Source organism: Barbus barbus, assembly GCF_936440315.1.
Source record: "Barbus barbus genome assembly, chromosome: 50".
Lineage (NCBI taxonomy): Eukaryota > Metazoa > Chordata > Actinopteri > Cypriniformes > Cyprinidae > Barbus > Barbus barbus.
The window spans coordinates 12,082,645-12,105,278 of NC_136728.1; the positions used below are offsets into that span (position 1 = coordinate 12,082,645).

General features: G+C 36.1%; 1 protein-coding gene across 1 annotated transcript; it reads left to right on the top strand.

The window, feature by feature from the left end:
* Positions 1–14: 14 nt before the first annotated feature.
* LOC306868364 (solute carrier family 23 member 2-like) lies at positions 15–22,377 on the top strand (the record flags this gene model as incomplete). Its single annotated transcript, XM_079414464.1, has 12 exons — positions 15–47; positions 4,216–4,371; positions 7,102–7,259; positions 8,692–8,863; positions 9,952–10,133; positions 12,220–12,337; positions 12,802–12,958; positions 14,995–15,248; positions 17,205–17,369; positions 17,509–17,617; positions 20,288–20,383; positions 22,190–22,377. The coding sequence occupies 12 exons, from the start codon at positions 15–17 to the stop codon at positions 22,375–22,377; spliced, it is 1,788 nt and encodes a 595-aa protein (XP_079270590.1).
* Between the last annotated feature and the right edge of the window lie 257 nt (positions 22,378–22,634).

A 22,634-nucleotide genomic window follows, 5' to 3' on the forward strand; every position in this document is an offset into this window, starting at 1 on the left:
CCGTCAGGTCAGCTATGGACCAGGGCGCCACAGACTCGACTTTCAAAGTAAGTGCCAAAACATTTTTTCTAAATAAAAACAGCTCGATCCTGAGGAAAACAAAAATGATCAATTGAATAATTTAGTCTTATCTAAGTCTTATATAAGTCTTATCAATTGCTGTTTGTTTCTCTTCATCACATGTGTTTTTATGGAAAGCTCTGGAATTCTTCCATGGGCCTTGTTTTGTCAGTTATAGTCACTAGTTAGTAAATGCATGTTATTTGAATGTGAAACAGTACTACACATTGTTTTCTGGTGGATTATAGGTTAACAGAGGTTAATATGCATCGGTGGTCGTGCATATTGAACAACATGGTCAACATTTTACATAACTGAATGTAACTGTTGTAGTTCAAACTGGATTCCAGATTTCTAAGGCTCATTTTCAAACCATCATAATCATCTTGTCATTATGGAATTATGCAGCACTGATTGAGTAATCTGATAAGTTAATAAGACATAACATGCGGTCTTGAGAGGCCTTTAGCTGAAGTTTTAGTGAAATTCTTGTTGCCACCACATTATGTATTATTAAAATGCTTTACAGTGCCAATTTTCAAACACACATAACCGTAAAATCAGAAAAATGTCATATTTCAAACATCAGACTAAACATGCTTTCTGTTATTGAATATACAATATTTAGTTTTAAGTATAAACCTAAATAAATCATACATTGTACAAATAAAACTTGCCAGTAGGGTGAGAAAATGTTAAAAAATAAAGTCTGATTGCAATATAATGTAACTAAAAAAAATTGCAAACAGTTAGTTTTCTAAACATTCTTAAAATAAGCTGCCATTTTTATTACTTAATATTACACATTTATTGAACTAAATAAATTATACATTTTATAAATAAAATCCATCATTGGGGTGAGAAAAATAAATGTAATAATCAAGGATATATTTTCTGAGAATGAATCAATAAATAATCATTTTAAATCACACACATTTATTTATTTAGTCATATATCTTTAATAAATCAATTGTTTATTTATTTAACATATATTTATATAGTATTACATCTTATAAAATATAGCATTACATATGAATAAGCTCCTGCCTGTCATTTTTCATATGCTGAGGAGAAAAGGCTGATAAAAACCAGAGTAATGTAATTATGGTCTGAAAACAGGTTTATAAAGGTCAAATGGCTTCGGGGGGAAGCGGTGACACTGTCTTCTTGTTGTTTCAGTTAAACACCATTTCTCACTTCATCCTTTTCTCTGTTTACTTCTTTAAGTCCAAAATAGTCCAACAACAACCAACCCTCCTCCCTCAACCAGCTTTTAATATTTTGCTGATATACTGGGTTTTATGAAAGATCAGTCACTAGCATGTGGAATTTCAGGTCATGAGTAACTAAACCCATAGTGCATAACAGCATGTAGCATATTGAGTCTCTGGCTGCTGTGAAATAACACAAATGACTTAATTTAGTATTATATTTGGTAAAACTATCACTTTAAACTTATTCTAGACTAAGCCAATAGAGGTATCCATGTCAAGTTCACCAAGGTGGATCAATCCATGAGTCAGCTAGAACTGATAATAATATAAATGTAAATACCCAACAACTACAACTACCACTAAGAGGCGGTAGCAAAGAATGAAATTTCTAAGTTATAAGTGCTTTCAAAACCCACGGTGTTGATAAAGAGCAGTAGATGGCAGTCTATACCGTTCAGAAAAAGCGTGTCTGTGGAGAGCCTGAGGCGGCGTGTGTGGCTCAGGTAAACACGGTTTATTTCATTTGATGAGTTCAGTGGCGTTCATGCCAAATTCAATCCCTAGACAATCCTTTACTTGGTGAATTTGAATATGACTTCTTAAAGCTCACATCTTCTCATTGAAACAGCTCTGAAAATATGTGCATACACACGTTTCCTTATCAAAGTTAGACGCTTGTCAGGAACTCATTACAGTGCCTAGATGTAGGCTGTAATATGTTTGCCAAAATATATGCTGATACGTTCATGTAAAACATTTGGGCGCGCGTATGACATTAATTAGGACTTTAAAAATCAAATAAAAATGTAACCATAAATCAGTTTGACTTTGTCGGACTGGAATAGCTCAGGTTCTATCTATGCATCCATCCATCCATCCATCTGTGTCTGTCTTGTCAATTCTGTAAAAGCTGAAAAATCATCTGTCATCATTTACTCACACTGATGTTGTTTTAAATCCATATGTCTTCCGTGGAAAAGACAAAAAGATTATGTTATTCAAACAGCCTCAGTCACCATTTACTTTTGTTGCATCTCTTTTTCCCCATTCAATAACAGAAATGGTGACTGACACAGTTTTTCTGCCAAAATCATCTTTTGTGTTCCAAAGAAGAAAGAACATCATACAGGTTTGGGATGACTTGAGGACACAATGATGATATAAGTTTTATTTTTGGTTAACTATCCCTTTAACTATCCCATTAATCTCACATCATCATAATGGCTTTTTTGTTCACGCATAAATGAATCCTGATTCTCTCATTTTAAATAGACACTATGTATTGAATTTGAGCTGAGGGCATGTTGTTTATGAAAAGAAAAGAGCAGTCTCTTTAAAATTGTTCATGCTTTCATATACGCTGGATTATAACACGTTAAAATGAATCACTTGTTTGTTGTATCGTATATTCCCCGTGAGGTGCTCCGTCCTGGTTTTTCCTAACAGCAGATCAACCACAGACCAAACACTGTTTAAAAGGCCCATTATTGGCTGATAAGTGATTATTTGAATGAACTTCACAATAAGAATGAAGCACAAAAAAAGGGTGGTTGGGGAAACTCATTGGCTTGACTGAATCATGTAAGAAAGTAAGTATTTGAAGAGAGATTCATAAAGACGTGCCACCAAAAAAAAAAAAAAAAGAAAAGAAGAAAAATTATCATTTTCTGAAATAACAAGTGGAAAATGGTGAAAGGTGCCGCCATTTCACTGTTAATTACAGTGTCAGCACAGGATAATATTGACTTATCATGTTCACATCCACAAATCAGCCTGAATGGGCCAAACTTTTGGAATGGACAGATCTAATTACAGACCGAACTGTCATGTCTTGAAATTAATGTAAATGAGCCCTCAAACTGCTTAAATGAATGTTTCCTGTAATATTCCTGCCACAACAGTTAAAATATGATTTTTTTCTGTTATAGTAGCTATTTAAACCAGTGTAAAAAGTGTTCAGTTTAATGACACTTCACTGTGACTTAATTTTAATACATGTTTTATTGGTAGTGGATGCTTGTTGAAACATCACATAGAACATAATCCTGAGAAGAGTATGAGAAATGTTAATTAGAATTATATTTAGTTCTTTCAATACTGAAAATATTTAATTATATAATAGTAAATAAAAAATTAGACAGTTTTATACAAAATTTATCAAAGTAAATTTATGCTTATTAGAGTAGTGTGTATAGTAAAAAGTGTTAACTAGCAGTGTTACCTTAAATAGTTATTTCTTCCTGATTTAACCCATACAAATTTATTTTAGGGTAATTTGTCCATATTAAGTAATATTTTTAGTGGAATAAAACCAGTTACTTTAGATGTTCACAACTGATTTCAGTACAGATGAGGACGAGTGTCACGGTGCACACACGAGGGAGGAACCAGGAACACGCAGACGAGGATATAACTTAACATCAAGGCAGGGCAAGACAAGGCAGAGCAAGACACAGACAGGAACACCGGGGAGTAACGAGTAGACCAGACAGCACGAAACTCAACAGGCAGGAACTTAAATACACATGCTAATGAGACAAACACACCTGAACAGAATTAACTAATAAGTCACATGAAACAAGGACAGGAAACAAACCAAATATGGACACAAGGGGCAGGAACACATGACACACACGACAGAACCCTGACAACGAGGAATAACACACTAATAAAAAATGTAACAAAACTGCTGCCAATATAGTGTTCCAAAATGCTCACTTATGAGTTTCCGTAATGGTTCCGATAGTTCCTTAGAAGGCAGCTGCCTATGTAGGGAGCAAAGCAGCCCCCTAGGTTTCAGAACAGAGCTTTGATACGGTGACATTGCAGGTCTCCGTATCTTGTTTTTGGAAGGATTTAGTGGTCGCTATCCTTTGCTCTCTCAATTAACCTCAATTCAGAGTCTCTTAGAATATGTTGGAATAATCTCCACTACCCTCAGATTTCAGATGGCAGCCATGATCCTGAGAAGATCGTCATTGCTGACCCCCATGCCGACAGTCTGGAAGAGTGTCTGGACTCGAGGTCTGAAGGCAACCTTATCTACTCCATAAACGATCGCCCACCCTGGTACCTCTGCATTCTTCTGGGTTTCCAGGTGAGAGATGACATGTGACAAATGCGGCTTAACCCCTGTCACACGTGTAGCATCTTAAAGCTCACATCTCCTAAGCAGACAGGTCTCTCCTCATTTTAACTACTGACACAGGGGACCTTTAATGGCCTTTTAGGGTTAAACTGACAGCTTGAGGCTAGAGATCAACTCGGTGCGTGCCAAGAAAAAGTGGGTGTGTAATCATCTGGGTGTGAGAATTGCCTTGACTAAAGATAAAGTTCAACTCCGTAATACCCTAGAATGCTGTCCTGACACTTTGTTACTCCTGATATTTCACAAAATCTTTTTTGAGTTTACAGAGGCAGCATTGTCCTAATCACCTGTAAATTGTTTACATACAATGAGGCTAATTTCATTGACCCTTTGACTTCAGGTGCTTTCTTCTCCGCATTTCAATGTAAAATTAAAGCTGCAGTCCGGAACTTTTTTGGTTTAAAATGAACCGAAATCAATATTTGAGCAAGCACATAACCAGCCATTGTTCAAAACTATCGCCTTACTTTAACCCGATTCACAATGGTTAGTTTATAATAATGTTTTCTAATTTGAGTGGTATGCGTAGGTTTTTGCGGGAAATTCGAGCATGGCGCTATGTCATTGCGTCAAGTCTGTAAACATAAAGAAGTTGTGCCGGCTACTAGGCTATCGCATGTGAGGATCCTGCAGGTGGCGGATCGTTTATAGCCTTTTCTCACAGCAGATGGAATAATTAAATGTATCATTTTGATGGCAGATTGTGATCCAGAAAGGATTATGTGTTTATGAAAAACATGTGAATGAAATTAAATTATATTCCAGTTTTAAATGTGCTTCTGATTACAGATTGCCTTATTACACAAGATTTGTATTTTAAAGAAAACCACTTCGAAGGGAGCATAGTTTGCTTTTTAGGTTAAAAGAATTTATTAATATGAAATTCAAATGGCATGACAATTAGATTAGACTGTACAGAAATTGAAATATACACGCTAATATAAACTATACTCATAGTCACGCAATGCTGATGTTGTTAACATTAATAATTTGAGAAAAATTATAACAATAATTAATTAGCACGGTTGGATGTGATATGAGCTAACCAATCTTTAGATTAAGTCACCATTGGTTGCGCGGTTTATTGTAATGTTTTTTTTCCTCAGTTGAGCAGAACATTCGTGGCAGACTTGTTACTTACTTGTTCAGATGGCAATATACAGTGAAAATTCTTATTTGGGTCATATATTCCAAGACGTAGGCTAGAATCTGTGATTGCGTACTACGTAAACATCCACACCGGTGCAGTGAATGACAGCAACACATTCACCTCAAAACATTAGATTTATCCGCACTGCAGCTGTGCCGGAGCACACCCCACACACTGAACATAATTCTGCAGGCAGCTGCAATTCCACATTTTCAAACAGAGATGGCGACAAAGAAGCAAAACTTACTGACTCAGCTTTAAATGCATCAAAAAACAAATTACTCCAAGGCATTCGAAATTATAGTGAAAAATTAAAAATCCTTTATTCACATGGTTTTACATTAAAAACAACACACAAGTGCACTGATGTGTTCATCTGGGTGAAACTCTGATACCCAAAACTCCCAATTGTACAGATTCTTGTTGAAATTACTGGATTTCACCCGCAAAATTTGGCAAAACAAGTGCAAACGTGACCATACCTTTACAGTTTGAGCTATTTTGAAAACGGTTTGGTTTTAGTAAATGTTCTTGGCCTTCACAGTTTCCATTTTACAAAATGTTGCATCGCCAATGGTCTCTTTCACTCAAAACCACAAGTTTTCAGTAAAATTAATGACTTCTGGTTGCTTTGATGCTTGAAATCACCATGATCGCTGTGAGCACCTCAAGGCTGTGCTGCCACTCTAGACAGTATTATTCCTTATTATATGCATATGATGTTTAAGGTGAGGGGAACATGAGCCAAAACGTCCAGATGACACATGGAGATCAAAGACAACTGGGTGGGGGGGGGAGGGCAGGAAGGTACACAAGGGACTCACATCGACATGTGCAGTAAGATGATGTGCTGAGCGCAAAGAGGAGTACAAAGAAGCCTCATTCCTTCAGCACACTCGCTTTCAACTCTCCGGCATCACAGAGGGGAGGAAAAATTAGGGAGAGACCTGGTATTTCATGTCAGCGCAGACTCCCTTAGAGCCCCAGACTCATTTCTGCTTTTATTTCCACCGTTTTTACACTAATATAATCCCTCTAGGCTTATGAAATTACATTAAATTCAAAACTCTTTTACCTGCTCTACTTGACTGTTGGGAAAGGGCAGCTGTGAAGGCATAAACCAGAACAATAAAACAACAGGAATTTAAGTGTGGACAAATGAGTTTATTTCCCTGTTTCTCCTGCTGTGTAAATTCTCTCCTATGCATAGTCTCCATTATCCGCACCATAATCTCCTGTCAAAGATGCTGAGCATTCAGCCAAGTTTTACTTTTTTGGAGCCCGACAAATTTATGAAGCTCACTGCTGAGAGTAAAAAGGGGCTATCAATTCACAACAGATAGGCCAACATCTGTCTTCCATTTTTCACACGTCTCCCTGGCTCAGTCAGGCCACATGTAAGATTTGCAGCATTTTTTTTGTGATCATCTGTCTTCCCTTGTGTCGTGCCCCTCAAAACGGGTTGTTTACAATGAACCTAAGCCCAGTGTCATCGTGTTTTATTCATTCCTGTTTCTTGCTTCACACAGCATTACATACTGGCGTTCGGTGGCATCCTGGCAATTCCTCTTATCCTAGCTGAGCCGTTGTGCATCAAAGAGAACAACTCTGCCAAAAGTCAGCTCATCTCCACCATCTTCTTCGTCTCAGGCATGTGCACTTTGCTACAGACCACCGTCGGGACCAGGTACTGGGATAAATGTTCCTCAGAGTGTGAATAAAATGCCCTGTCTGAAGAAAAAGTGCAGAAATCTTAATTGATTTGACTATTTTCCTGTTTATCTCTGAAGCTGCTTTGATGCAATCTGTAAAATGTGATATAGAAATATTTGACTTGATTTGATTAATACACAACCTGCCACCTATTATAGATTTTTGAAAATTACCTTTCATGCAGTGTGTAACACAGCTCTAAGTGAATGAAAACATCCTGCCAAGTTTTAAATCTGAAAGTCCACCGTGTATAAAGTTATTGTCTCTCAAAGGAAAGAATCGACTCTGAATCATTGAAACGAGTCCTTTTTAAAATGAATCCCAATATTTGGGCATATTGCCTGCCCACTTGTTGGTCTTTTCTGGTTGGTCTGAATGAAAATGCAAATTCATTCTTTGCCACTAGGTGCCACTTTTGGAGCGGTAAAAATAGCAGTTTCCCCGATAACGCTGTACACAAAGCAGCAAAGCTCACAAATGTTGCTTTATCAGGCATTACAGGCATAATGAAATGAAATTGAGACCAATCAGACCAATAACCACAGATTAGCGTCACGCAAAGGAGGGGTTTGGAAAAAATGGATCGTAGAGCGAATCGTTTGGGAGTTGTTGAGTAAGTAAGGGAAAAAAAATGTAATTGCATATTATAAGACAATGAAAGTCTTTTTTGACCTCGCGTGCATGTCAATGTGTTGTTGGAAACTCCCAAAACCAAAATGTGAACCTTTCATTACCCATTATAGGGGCTCTTTAATCACTGAAACTTTGATTGTATGGACAAAATTTCTGTGGTAATGCCAAGACAGATTTATTTTACATATTGAGCAATTGAATAGAGATTGTTTCATAGCATCGTCACAGTAATATAATAAACAGGAAAAGCAGTGGTGTAAAATTACAGCTTCAATTTTAGTGTGTCTTTCCTGTAACATACTTAAGTCTTTTTCCTTTTCCTGGGTTCAATTCCAAGGAACAGCAGTGTGTAAAATATATGTGAATGCAATGCAAGTCACTATAGATTTAAGTGTCTGCCAAAAATGCATTAATGTTACATTTCAGCTCTACTGAAGACATGCGTCATTATACAGGTTAAGTCAGTTCAATTGCGGTGACAATGTTACGAAACAAATTTTATCTAGCTATAAAGAAATTCAAAAGAAGACCGGTCATACAGGTTTGAAACGACATGAGAGTGAGTAAATAATGACAGAATATTAATACAAGTGCCGTAAAATCATTCTGGTTCTGGTGTTTTTCAGCCAGAACATTTGCTTTTAATGATTTTTATGAGCTCTATAAGTCAATGAAAGGAATATTACATTGTTTTCTTTGACTACTGCCAATGCTTTTATGATAATACATAAAATAGGCTTGACGCAAAATAAACATTCTTTACGTCTTCTCAGGTTGCCGATCCTCCAAGGGGGGACGTTCACCTTCATTACCCCGACCTTGGCTATCCTCGCCCTTCCCAAGTGGAGATGCCCAGACACGAGTGCCACTCCTCACCTCAACACCACAGATTCTGCAGCGCTCCTTGTGGATGCCGATGAGGTGTGGAAAGTCCGCATCCGTGAGGTAATATAGGAAATGTCACTTCAAAGTTGATCAAAATAATTGCAGCATTCGCTTTATGCTGGAGTTTGAAACAAGCGTGGCTGTTCTGAGCTGTGAGTCATGTGTCAGAAGGGATTGTGAGTCAACAGCGACCGACAGACGATAATGATCCACTTTGTGCTCAAATTATACAGGGTGATCTCATTCGTATGCATATGGAAAGTGCAGATATACATTTTGCATATCTTTACAAAGCCTGCTCCGAAAAATGAAGCTTTGTGAGCATGTTCAATCCTCAATGATACTCTCATTGAACTTCTACATTTATGCATTGGTGGATGCTTTTTCTATCCATTTATGCATAAAATGTTGATTTATGTACACAGTACAGTGAAAAAACTGTGACCTCATCAAACATATTGATTTAATTTACAGTAAATACAATAAAAGTCATAAAAAGGATTCATAAATATATGCACGTCTCTAAAAGTTTGTCGAATGGTTTGTTTTGGAAGCTGCCAATACAATGAAATTATACATTTTAGTAATGTACAAAAACCTGTAAGAATGCTACTAATACTAATGAGATCATGTTGAATTATAAATTGTCTGCTCATTTAAAATAATGAGTGTTTACTATAAGATTAGATCATTTATATTTTATTAGTGTAATAATTTTACCTTCTATGTCTCAGGTTTTGAGAGCAGCTCTTGTCTTAAATGAGAAGGAGAAAAATTTATTTATTATCTTTATGACCAAATAGTTGAACTCAAGGGCATTTTGAGCTATAAGGTTCATTTTGAGTCATACTGTAAAAATATGTTGGTGCTTTACATAAAATATGAAGTTAATTCAGATAACATAATCATTCACAGATTTTCATGGCAAAAACAAATGATTTTTATGATGAAATAAATGAATTCATAGTTTAATAAAGCCAGCCTGCACAATTTAAACCCTGCCCTTCCCAGAAAGATGAAAAAACCTGACCATTATTGTTTTAGAACAGAAAAGATGCCTTTTTTTTTTTACCTCGTTTAATGAATAAAACTGAAAAATGTTCATGCATTTTCTCAGAATATTCTCACCTCTTCATCTCTTTTTGTAGATCCAGGGGGCCATTCTAGTGGCCTCAATGCTTCAGCTTGTTCTGGGCCTGTCGGGTCTCGTGGGCCTAGTGCTGAGGTTCATCGGGCCGCTGGCCATTGCTCCCACCATCAACCTCATTGGACTGTCGCTCTTCATCCAGGCCGGGCAGAAGTCAGGAGCCCACTGGGGAATTGCAGCATTGTGAGTTACTGTGGAGTTATGGGTAACTTTGAGAGCCGAGTCCATACAGTAATTTGTATTTCTGGTTGTGTAGGGCTTCTGCAGACTATGCAATGCAAGGCCCCTTTAAAAACAAAACGTCCCTCAAGATTGAGCGTTTATCTGTAGAGATCAATCCTCTTTACTGTTTTCATTTACATGATAATACATCACTCAGATCCTTTGTTTAAAAATGTTGTTCATTACTCATCCTTGAGCATTCCTAAGAGAATACATTAATGTTTGTAAGGTTTGAGCGTCTCGCCCCTCAAACCCTCCCTGTCCAGGTGTCCACGTGTGTGTGTGTGTCAGTGACTCATCAGGACACATAGTAAATGTCTCATCCTAAGCCCTGTAAATTAGATTTAGGTTGTGGCTTCTAGCAGCATTAAATAGTGTACAAGCGAAGAGAAAAAACAAGAAAAGAAAGGGGAAAAAAGTGTTTTTTTTTGTGTGTGTGTGTGTGTTTGCATGGTTTTCATTTTTTTTTATTGCTGATATACTTTTATTTGAAGTTCATTGTTACCTAATTATAAAAGCAGATGCTATTTATGAGGATTTTAAATTAAATATCACATTAAAACCAATCCTTAACCATAATCCTATTCCACATTCTAGTCCAGTCCTTAATCTGATCCTCACTAATCTTAAACCTCTACTACAACATATACAGTGTGGAACCCTTTGTTAAATGAAAAATGCAATCAAATTATATGCGATTTTAAATTATACCTTGGTTACAATCAGTTTGTAACTTTACATTTACATTTTGTTCTTTAAGGTAAGTTTACATTAAGACGGCTCAACGTGGCAGATACGTGGAAAGAATTCGATTTTTCTTTGCTAAGGCTGCGTTTACACTTGACATTAACATGCGTCCTGTATCTGGATGTTGTCCACATACACATTGAAAAAACAAGTGTAAACGCGCTTCTGAACGGAATGTTATGTGTGAACAGCGTTTCCTGGTCCAGAGATAGTCAAGGACGCATTGTGCTTGGATCTCAGTGTAATGTAAACGCAATCCAGCCATCGTGCCTGCATTCACAGGTTGACGTCACACAAAACCCCGCCCCCTCTCTCTAGAACTGTTAGAAAAACCCTAGGGCAGAGTGCTTAAGTGTGACTCGTACACTTATTTTGAGTTGTATAATATCCCGTGACTGAAAATGGTTTCAGGTTGACTTTGCACCAGGATCATTTTCTGCAGACTTATTTAAATAGTGTGCGGGAAGGACATATTCGATCGGTTGTCCAGATAGAGAAGTCAGTTGATGTTGCCAAGTATAAACGCGCCATGTCCTGATTGATTGATGATCCAATCTGCCGGATCAGATCACAGTGATCGCATAGTAATGCAAAGTGTAAACGCTGCCTAAATCTACAAAACAGATAAAGTAATAGATTCAAATATGATACTATGATCAGAATTAGAAGTTATTTTAAAAGTGTATATATATATATGCTGCTGTGATGTCTGTTCATCAAGAATAAAAGAAAAAAACAGGAAAACTTTTATATAGCTGTAAGTATTTACCTGTATTTAGTTTAGAATTTAGTGTTTGATAACTTTATTCAATTTCTGTATATTTCTGCCATTTTTTTAGGCACAGATAGCCTAGCTAAATGTAACATTTATTATAATGGGTTTATGTGAAGATTGTTTTAAGTTCACTTAAATTAGAAGTTATAGTAAGTCTAATAAATGTTAAAATTGATACCTCTTAATTATAATGTAATGTTTAATGGCTATAGTCAGTGGTTAAATATTAGGGGAACTTTTTTATAGGGAAATCAGTATTACCTGGTATTAGTGAAAAAAATATTAAAAATATGTTGTTTGTACATTAATTTGAAGACTGAATGTGTAATTATTGCAATAAAAAAGTATATTTAAAACTTTTTACATTAAAACTTTAACGTTAGGTTGGATTAATCACTATTAATTTCAGAAAATATGCGATTAATTAGTTGATTTCTTTTAATCGATTGACAGCACTAATATATAATATAATATGTTTATTAAGAACAATTTATTTAAGTCTGAAACGAGGTCTTCTTTCTACAGAACCGTTTGCCTGATCCTTCTCTTCTCCCAGTATTTGAGCAAAGTTAACCTTCCTCTCATTGCTTATAAGGACAAGAAGTGGAAAGTCTTCCAGTACCCTCTCTTCAAACTCTTTTCTGTGAGTGTGTTTTATTTGTATTATATTGTAATTATGTCTGTATAATGTAATTGTGTAGGTATGTCTACTGTGGCAACCAAAGGTCTGAGACCACCAGAGAAAATGAGCTCAGTGTTCTTCACGCTAGTGTATAATGCAGTCTGGGAAGATTTTGTCAAAAGAGTTGTGGGAAGGGCTCAAGTGAAATGAATAGTTTCAGATCTTGTTGACTTGAAGTGTTGGTAAAAATCGAGAAATGCCCCAGGCCTAATGCTTCGCTAATCATATTGTACAATCAACACAACACATTTTACAATCAACAACAAATTGCTAGCATTGTTAACCTGAGCTTAATTAGCTTGAAGGTAAGCCAATAAATCCAGCCTTTTAAAGGCTAACCATTAAAAAGAGAAAAAGTACAGTACATTGTGAAAAACAAAGAGATAGAAAGCTGAAAGTTTATGCATGTTGTGTTTAATGTACAGGCTTTATTTGGGATATGTGGAGCCTGGCTGGTGTGCTTCCTGCTGACATATTTCAATGCCCTGCCCTCATCTCTGAATGAGTACGGCTACCTGGCCAGGACGGACATCAATCTTGACGCAGTAAAAAGTGCTGCATGGTTCTATGTGCCTTATCCAGGTGAACCTCCTTAATACTGCAGGCTTTCGAAAAATGTTGCCATTTTGTGGTTGTAATTTTTGCCAATTTTTATGTAAAGATGTTATTGTTACCCTTGTTTCAGACCCATAATTTCACACTTTAAAAAAATATATATTATATTGTGTTGCATACATTTATCTCTCTCCCTCTCTCTCTCTCTGTCTTTATATATATATATATATATATATATATATATATATATATATATATATATATATATGTATGTATGTATATATGTATATGTTTCTGTCATAGAATTTTATCAGACAAAAACAAGTTATGATGTGGTAGAAATGAAATTTCAGGGGGGAAATTTTTTGTCTAAAATCCACAGGGAAAAATATTCCCATAGTTGAAAAAACATGCACATCTTTTATCTCTTCACATTCCAGAAGAAATAATCAAATTAATCTTATCATGAATTAAAATACCAGCAAAAAGACAATGAGCAGTTTGATGCAAAGATGCATGGTTTCCCTGGAACTCATAAAAAAAAAAAAAACATTTTGTCAACTGTCTGGCATTTATGAATAAAATATATCACATGAATGCTGATTTTCATAGTCAATGAACATGAATGTTAACTGTTTCAACAGTACTGTCACAGCTGTTTCCTAAGTTCTATTTGCCTGCTGTTTTTAAAAGACATGTCTGTTTAAAGAAGAATGAGCCTCTTGAATGGCAGTGTTTCTTTCCAAATCTACAGATGAGAGATACATCTGCTCCGAGGGCATTGGTGATAAAATGACATGAATGGGGCTCTGCTAGTTCCTCCTAAAGAAGATTTAACAACTGTCATTCACAAACCATAGTTTGCTTTTGCTACCCATAAAGGTGTGGTTTACTAATGTCTAAGACAACATTCAGCAGTCAGGCTTACGATTCTTCACCCCATTTCAGCTCTTTTCAATGGCTCCGCTATATTAAGAAATGCTTTCAACACCCAATGACCCTCTGCTATGAATCAGCTAGCAAATATATGTATTTGAAACGGCTTAAGGTTTCCAGCATTACATTGCACAGCAACCCATTTGACTTCTTTAGATAAAGCCTGTAAGTTGTACCACCTGGAGGCTTCCATGTTGGGGAATGTGGTATTTTAATCTTCAGATAGCTAATACAGGTTTGACTGCATCAGTGTCTGAATGTTACTGAGGACAATTCATAGTTTCGCTTGACCCACTTAAATCCCTTGAGACATCTATGTGCTTCGGGCTGATATATGAGAGTAAAGAAGCATGGGCCTCATCTCAGCCATCCGCTTTGAACGAATGCAGATGTCTTTTGAAGCCATCCTCTGTCAGTACATTGTTAGTTTTGATAGATATATTTATTTAATTATAGTGTACAAAAATATATTTAATTTGTACTTTGTATATCGAGGTAAAATCTTAGCAAATGATATAGGACAAATTCTATGTTTTTAGTGAAATATTATATATGTATTATTTTACAAACTATACAAAGAAGAACTGTTTTCTATTTTAATATTTCAAAATGTAATTTAGGCTGAATGCTCCAGTCTTCAGGAATCATTTTAATATGCTGATTTGCTGCTCAAACAACGTTTCTGATTATAATCAGTGTTGATAACAATTTTTCTGCTTAATATTTTTGTATATACCGTGATTCCTTTGTCAAATGAACGCTCTGACCTTTCATTCAATTTGGCTTCAGCTAGTTACCAATTTAACTGTTATTCACAACCTTGAAAAACATGCTATTAACTGATTAAAATCTGGTATTTTAGGTATTTATTTGATTCAAATCTTGTACAATTTGGATATGAGTCAAAGTAAACATACCTCCACTATAACAAAAAAAAAATTATTGTGCCTAAGTGCATTGAAAAATGATTTTCCTAGTAACCTCATAAACATGTAGTTATGTATTTGTCTCAGCATGCAGTATAAAAACTATGTGCTTAGTATTTTTATTTCCATCATAAAGTATACTAAGGAACATCTTACTGTTGCCAAGGAACTTTGCTCATCTCTTAACTCTTGTTTTTTTAGGACAGTGGGGTTTGCCGACTGTGAGTGTGTCGTCTGTACTGGGCATGATGGCTGGAGTGCTGGCTTCAACAATGGAGTCCATTGGAGACTATTATGCGTGCGCTCGTCTCTCTGGAGCGCCTCCACCGCCCACGCATGCTATTAACCGTGGCATTGCAGTGGAAGGCGTGGGCTGCATCTTGGCTGCCCTGTGGGGTAGTGGTAATGGCACCACCTCCTACAGTCAGAATATCGCTGCTCTTGGAATTACAAGGGTAGGAGAGTTTTTCTGTTTATTGATAATAATAGTTTTAACTATTTTGAAATATTTACTTCTGTTGTACTTTAATAAAGCAAGTTATTTATTATTTAAACACTTTTATGTTACTATTCAACTAAAACTTTGACTCACCTGAAGACACACTTAAGTATACCACCGGTCAAGAGTTATGTATGTATACATATTCATATTTAAATACATATATATGTATATGCATATACATACATACGTGCATATATACACATACATGCATACACACACACACACACATATATACGTAAAGCTGAATTGCTAAAATGCTGATTTGATGCTCAAGATTCATGTATTAGTATTATTATTCTTATCAATCCATGATTCAAAGGTTTGGGAAAAAAGAAAAAAAGAGAGAGAAAGTACTTTTTCAGCATAGACCGAATAAACTGATCAAAAGTGACAGTAAATACATATATAATGTTATGAAAGATTTCTACTTCAAATAAACGCTGCACTTTTTTAAACTTTCTATTCATCAAAGAATCCTGTAAAAAGTTTGTCACAGTTTCCAAATGTTAATCAGCAAAAATATTATATTTTGGTAATAAGAACCATTATTAATACTTGAGCATTAAATCAGCATATTAGAATGACTTCTGAAGGATCATGTGACACTGAAGACTGCAGGAATAGCTGCTGAGAATTCAACTTTGCATCACTGGAATAAATTACATTTTAAAATATAATAAAATAAAGAATACTTATTTTAAATATTATTTTCACAGTATTCCTGTTTTTTTTTTTTGCTGTATTTTTATTAAGTAATTGCAGCCTTGGTGAGATTCTTATGAGATTTAAACATAAAAATGACATTTTTTTTTCTTGACCAGTAGTGTAGTAGTCATCCATACTGCATGTCAAGTCAATTTTATTTTACATAGTGCTTTTCCCAGTACACGTTGTTTCATAGTAGCTTTACAGAGAATCATTGCTAATGTTTATAATATTTATTATATTTGTGCTTTATAGTCGCATTTAGTAGATTAGAGCTTGACGAAAAAAACTAATATAATAAAGATAATTTTGAATTACATATGTTTCAGATAGCCGAAATCATAATGTTTCACTTAAGAAAAAAGAGAGAAGTAAAAAATAAATTATTTACAATTATTTCGGTTAAAATGTTACCCTAAGAATCTGCAAGTCATCCTTAAGATATACTTATATAGCTTTCCTGTTGCTCAAATAGTAGAGCATGGCACTAGCAACGCCAAGATCATGGGTTCAATTGCCAGGGAAAGCAAGAGCTGATAAAATGTAGAAACTGTAACTTGAATGCAATGTAAGTCACTTTGGATAAAAGCGTCTGCTAAATGCATAAATGTAAATGTAAATTTATTGCACATTATTCCCAAAACACACCCATTACCCAAGTGGTCATCGAATGCAAAATTCACTTTTACATGTTGTTTGAACTGAAATGTGTCTTGGCCGTATGTGTTCACAACCACCCTATAATGATCAAAATTCACCAGTGTTTTTTTTTTTTTAAATATCTATAAATTATGACCCCTTTCTAAAACGATGAAGGTGTCCACTCTTCTCAAAAAGGTCCTGTAAATTCTTTTGATTTCTGAGCATCCTTTATACTCATCCGTTTTGAACTCTTACCCATTTAGGACATCTGTTACGAGCAGCTTCAAGCCATCATTGATGCTCAAGGAGGCAACACATGACATTAATGTAATTTTTTGAGGAATGTTTAAACATGCATTATGCAACCTCTTCAGAGAAATGCAAAGGTCTTACTCTCTCGGTTTTTAAATAATAAACATGCTACGTTTTTTTTTTTTCTTGATCTGTCTCCATTTCATGGGAATGGAAATTACATTCCCTGCATGTTCAGAAAAGTTTTTTTGTTTGTTTGCTTTGAGTTTCATTACAGTGTTTTGGATGACTTTTCTTTTGATGGTGACAGGTTGGCAGCAGATTGGTACTTCAGACAGCCGGGCTTCTTATGATCATCTTGGGACTCTTTGGTAAATTCAGCGCAGTCTTTATAACTATTCCAGACCCAGTCATTGGTGGAATGTTCCTCGTCATGTTTGGGATGGTAGCAGCAGTGGGAATTTCCAGTCTTCAGGTACACCTGATAATGGTCATACATTTTTATTTAATTTTTCATTTCATCATGATTTCACTGTGACTTTATCTAAATACATGCATACTAATGAGTCATCATCTCATTCATATTTCATTTTATGTTTCTGTTTTTCTCAAAGTATGTGGATTTGAACTCCTCCAGGAATCTCTTGATTCTTGGTTTCTCAACCTTCAGTGGTCTTGTGCTCCCAACCTGGTTTCACTCAAACCCAGGCATGATTAACACAGGTGAATATAACATTAAAACGCATACAATTTTACACCAGCTATAGGTATGTAAAGAAGTGGTATTAGTCAGCAACAGCAATAGTTAAAACTACATGCAACTTATAGATTTTGTTATAAAAACCCAGGATATGAGCATTCAGCGTCTGTGCTGTTTTAGACTGCTGCTAATATAATCCTTGAACACATGGGTACCCTGTAGTATGGCCAAAAAGATCAAAAGAAACCGAACCTGGACAGTAGACAAGTGTTTGCTCGTGATATTAACCTGATCTTGTGCAAACCTTGTTGATATAAATAAATTTGATAAAGTTTTTTCTCAATCTTATACTTATCTGTCACAGGACACTTATGTTTTAATTTAATTATTAAATAATTGTGTGCATATGTATACTATTTTTTTATTAAATATAGATTTTGCAATATTATATAATATTGTAAAATTATAAAAAGTAATTATATTGTTTTGTAAAGCAACTCTCTCTCTCTCTCTCTCTCTCTCTGTATGTATATATATATATATAGAGAGAGAGAGAGAGAAATTTGTAAATATGATTAAAAGATGAGTATGAGACAAAATTTCAGAATGTCACATATTATTATTGGGTGTTTCAACACATACATGTTTTACCAGTTAAGAGGATCAGCACTTTAAGAGTTTCATCCCTCTATCTGATGTGAGCATAAATATTGGAACAGTTGCCTCACAGGTCTTTCTAAGTGATCAGCTGTGTCCTGTTGCATTAATTCTTCAGATATTAAAAGCAGGGAATGTGTCGTATCAGTTATATCCATTACTTCTGCATTCTGAATCTTGCATTCGATGATGATACACACAAACCAGGATGAAGATGAGGGAGCTGACTTTGAGAGAAAAGCAAGCAATTTGGATGCTAAAAGTAAAGAGAAAGTCAATTAGAGCTATAGCAAAAACAAAGGGCATGGAGAAATCAAGAATTCAGAAACCATCGACGACATCCTTAACCAACAACGACCTGATTGGCTGAGAAAAATAACAGTAGTTGATGACAGACAAATCATAAAAGTTGTGAAAATGAATCCTAAAAGACATGTCTGTAAAATCACCAACAACTTCCAGAAAGCTGAGATGATGCTCTGACAATCTACTGTCCTCAGGAGACTTTTGACACAGAATTACAGATGCTACACAGCAAGATGCAAACCTCTGACCAGCACCAAAAATAGAAAGGCAAGATTAGTTTTATGGACAGATGAGACAAAAATGTACCTTTATCTAAGTAATGGGAAAGCAAAAGTGTGGGGGAAAAAAAGGGAACTGCAAATGATCCCAAGCATACAGCCTCATCTGTAAAGCATGGTGGAGGTGGTGTCATGGCATGGGCATGCATGGCTGTCTCTGGAAGAGGCCCTCTCAATTTTAATGATGACAATGTATAAGGACAGTAGCAGAAGGAATTTTGGAAGGGATTGTTACAAAACAATCTTGGCTACCAATATTCAAGAAAATGCCACCAGACTCATCATAAAGCGCTTCATAATGCATCAGGACAGTGACCCCAAACACTGCCAGTTCAGTCAAGGAGTTTATCAGGGCAAAAAAATGGAAAGTCTTAGATGGCCCAAGTCAGTCTCCAGATTTAAATCCGATTGAACATGAATTTCACCAGCTGAAGAGGAGACTAAAGGCAAAAACTCCCCAAAACAAGCAACAGTTGGAATTGGCTGCATTAAAGGCTGGACCATTTTAAAGGATGAGACCAAGAGTCTGGTGATGTCTATGGGTCACAGACTCACTGCTGTGATTACACGCAAGGGATCTGCAACTAAATAATAGCTTTTAATCTTTTACAATTACCTTAAGTTCAGCTGTCCCAATACTTATGCTCACATCAAATAGTGGGACGAACTCTAAAAGCGCTGTCCGTGCACACACATACAAACACACTTGAGCAAAATCATTCTGAATTACAGAAAAAACAGAACAGAAAATGACAGAACAAATTCATTAGAAGAACATTAATTAAATTTCAGTCTGAACTTCTTGTCTGTGCACTAGATGGAAATGTTGCTTCAGCAACTGAGCAAGACAAGAAACGGTAGTTGTGTGAGATATGCTATGTGGGAGGTCACTCGGTGCAAGTGACACGTCCCAAGCTAATCTACATTGGTAAAAAGCATTGTCTGGACTCCTGAGGTTAGGGCGAATTATCTGCCAATCCTCTTTACAAGTCTCCATTTGACTCTGCTTGTAATCTCCTCCCTTCAATTCAGCGCAACCCTTTCACGTAAAAACCAACGGACCTCCGTTGACATCTTGGCCAGTGCACTCTTTACATGAACTTTGTCCTAAACTTCGTCCCAAATTTTCTATTAACACTGTTTAAAACGAGGGGACTTTTCAGTCCAGTAGTGATTTATCAGGGGCTCTTTAAGCAGTTTATTGATAGGCTTTCAGGAATTAGTGTTTTAAGCTGACCCATTGAACTCCTGACCAACGCTTGCTGTGTGGGTCTCGTCAGATGGACGTTAATTGGTCCTAGAACATCCACCCTCTTAAGACATAATCATAAGATATCTTATACCAAGAGTTTTTACGCCCACCAGTTGCACCACGTCTATATGCATGCATTGGACATCTGTCACTGTCCACCCGGTTCTTTGTGATCTGAATGGTTTTGTATCTGTCAACAGGTATTAAAGAGCTGGATCAGCTCATAATGATTCTCTTCACCACCCACATGTTCATCGGTGGATTCTTTGGGTTTGTTTTGGACAACACAATACCAGGTAAGTTGTAAAAACGCATGACTGTTGGGTATGTTAATCAACAGGGGCACATCATGGTCAAAAGACTTGTTCTGACTCTTTGGAAGCCATATGAAAGCTGTTATTCAATAAAAATATACAACAGTGAACATAACAGGAAATGCTAATGGATACACACTCTTGAAGGTGCAGTATATAATATTGACAGCTAGCGCTTGAAATGGGTACTGTGGTCCAAATTCGAAATATTGGAGAGAATTATTTCTCCACTCCCCACCACCTCAGACTCGACACTCACGTGGGTTGCCAGATTGAGGACACTGCAATGGAAGGTGACAAGCCTTAAGGTCTCTGCACACTGAGTCCGAAATTTTCGCATGCGTTTTTTCGCATTCGCAATCTTAAAAATTCGTCACGCACAGAGACCTTGCACACTGAGTCCGATGCGTTTTAATTAATCCGTTGCGAAAAAATTCGCAAAACTATGCAAAATGTCTTTAAGTAGTGAGGATGATTTTGTTGTCCTCTCTCTTTTTAAAAAAAGAAAAAGGAAATATTGGGTCAATCCAATCCTTAGATTGCGCAGAGGAAGGTTCCACTTCCTTATCAATGAGCTGCGGGATTATCTCGAGAGATTCAAAGTTTATTTCAGGATATCAATGCCTCAGTTTGATACTTTGCTAGCGATTCTGAATCCACATAATAAAAAGACCACCAATTTCCGTGAACCAATTTATCCTGAACAGAGACTGTCTGAGGTATGAACACACACACACACACCGAACTGCGGCATCGGAAAGGTGTGCGCGCCAGGCATAAAAAATAGGCTACAGCAGTTCTTTATATTCTGTATTCCGCAATTTGTTTGTCATAAAGTGCGCTGTGCTGCAAGACGAAGTGTATTAATTTGTCTGACACTATTTTGGATTTTGGCTTTCGCTTGTACGGTTGCTCTGAATTGTCAAAACACCTTCTCAAAGCATCTCAAAATGCTTTATACGGATGCGAATAACGCAAAAAATCGAACCCGATCCGAATTTTTTTTTGACGGACGAAAATTTCGGAGGCAGTGTGCAAACGTGATTGACAAAAGGTGAGGTCGTATTTATTTTTCAACGTGCGAAAATTTCGGACGAAAAATTCGGACTCAGTGTGCAATGGCCTTTACACTGTAAGTTAATTAGTTAAAGGGATAGCTCACCCAAAAATGAAAATGACTCCATGATTTGCTCACCCTCAAGCCATCCTAATTTTATATGACTTTCTTTTTTCAGATGAATTCAATCAGAGTTATATTAAAAAAAAAAAATTATAATGGCAGTGAATGGGGGTTGAGATTTTAAAGCCCAAAAAAGTGCATCTATCCATCATAAAAATACTGCACACAGCTCCGTGGGTTACAGACCAAACAAACAACACACAGACCAAAACAAAAACAGACATTTTTATTAAATTTATTACATAAAGCACCTTAAAAATATTATGGTTCCAACAGGTTTTTTTTTTAATAGAACCCTTTTTGATTCCTCAAAGAACTTTCCATTTTTTTTTTTTGTTATGTAAAGAACATTTTATTAGTCTAATAAACAATTTCCACAATATAGAAACTTTTGTGCAATGGAAAGTTTCATTGGCTGGTTCTTCATGAAACCATCAAAGCCGATTAAATTTTTGAAAAATGCATATTACTTTGCTGAAATTATTTTCAATGTTTGCATTTCCTTATTACAAGAGTGGTTGCAAGATTTAAATATCTGCTTTGTCTTCTATTTGTGTCAATGTAGTGTTGGTATAATTAATAAAAATTATCTTTTTTTTTCTTCTCAGGAACAGACGAAGAAAGAGGAATAAAGAGCTGGAGGAAGGCAGTTCATGAAGGCTCTCAAACACACGTCAGCGATCACTCCTGTTACAATTTGCCTTTCTGTACAAACTTTATTCAGAAGTTCAAATTGCTCCACTACCTCCCGTTTCTCCCGCCAGTTAAGTCACAGGAACTGGGAACGCATCTGTAGTGCTGGAGCTTCCTGTGGTGAGGCTTGGTTTTTGAATGGCACAATCGGGGAAAGAGGTGAGCTGCGAATTTCCACGCAAATCATACAACCGTGGACATCTTTAGCTATTTTTAATTACTAAAATACATGAAAATTCCTTGAAAGCTCCAACTAAACTTCATTATGTAACCTATTGGTAAATTTACACCATAAAAGTTACTTTTTCAAATAAGTAACACACATTACTAAACCCTTTGGTTTCCATTTTGGCAAATCTT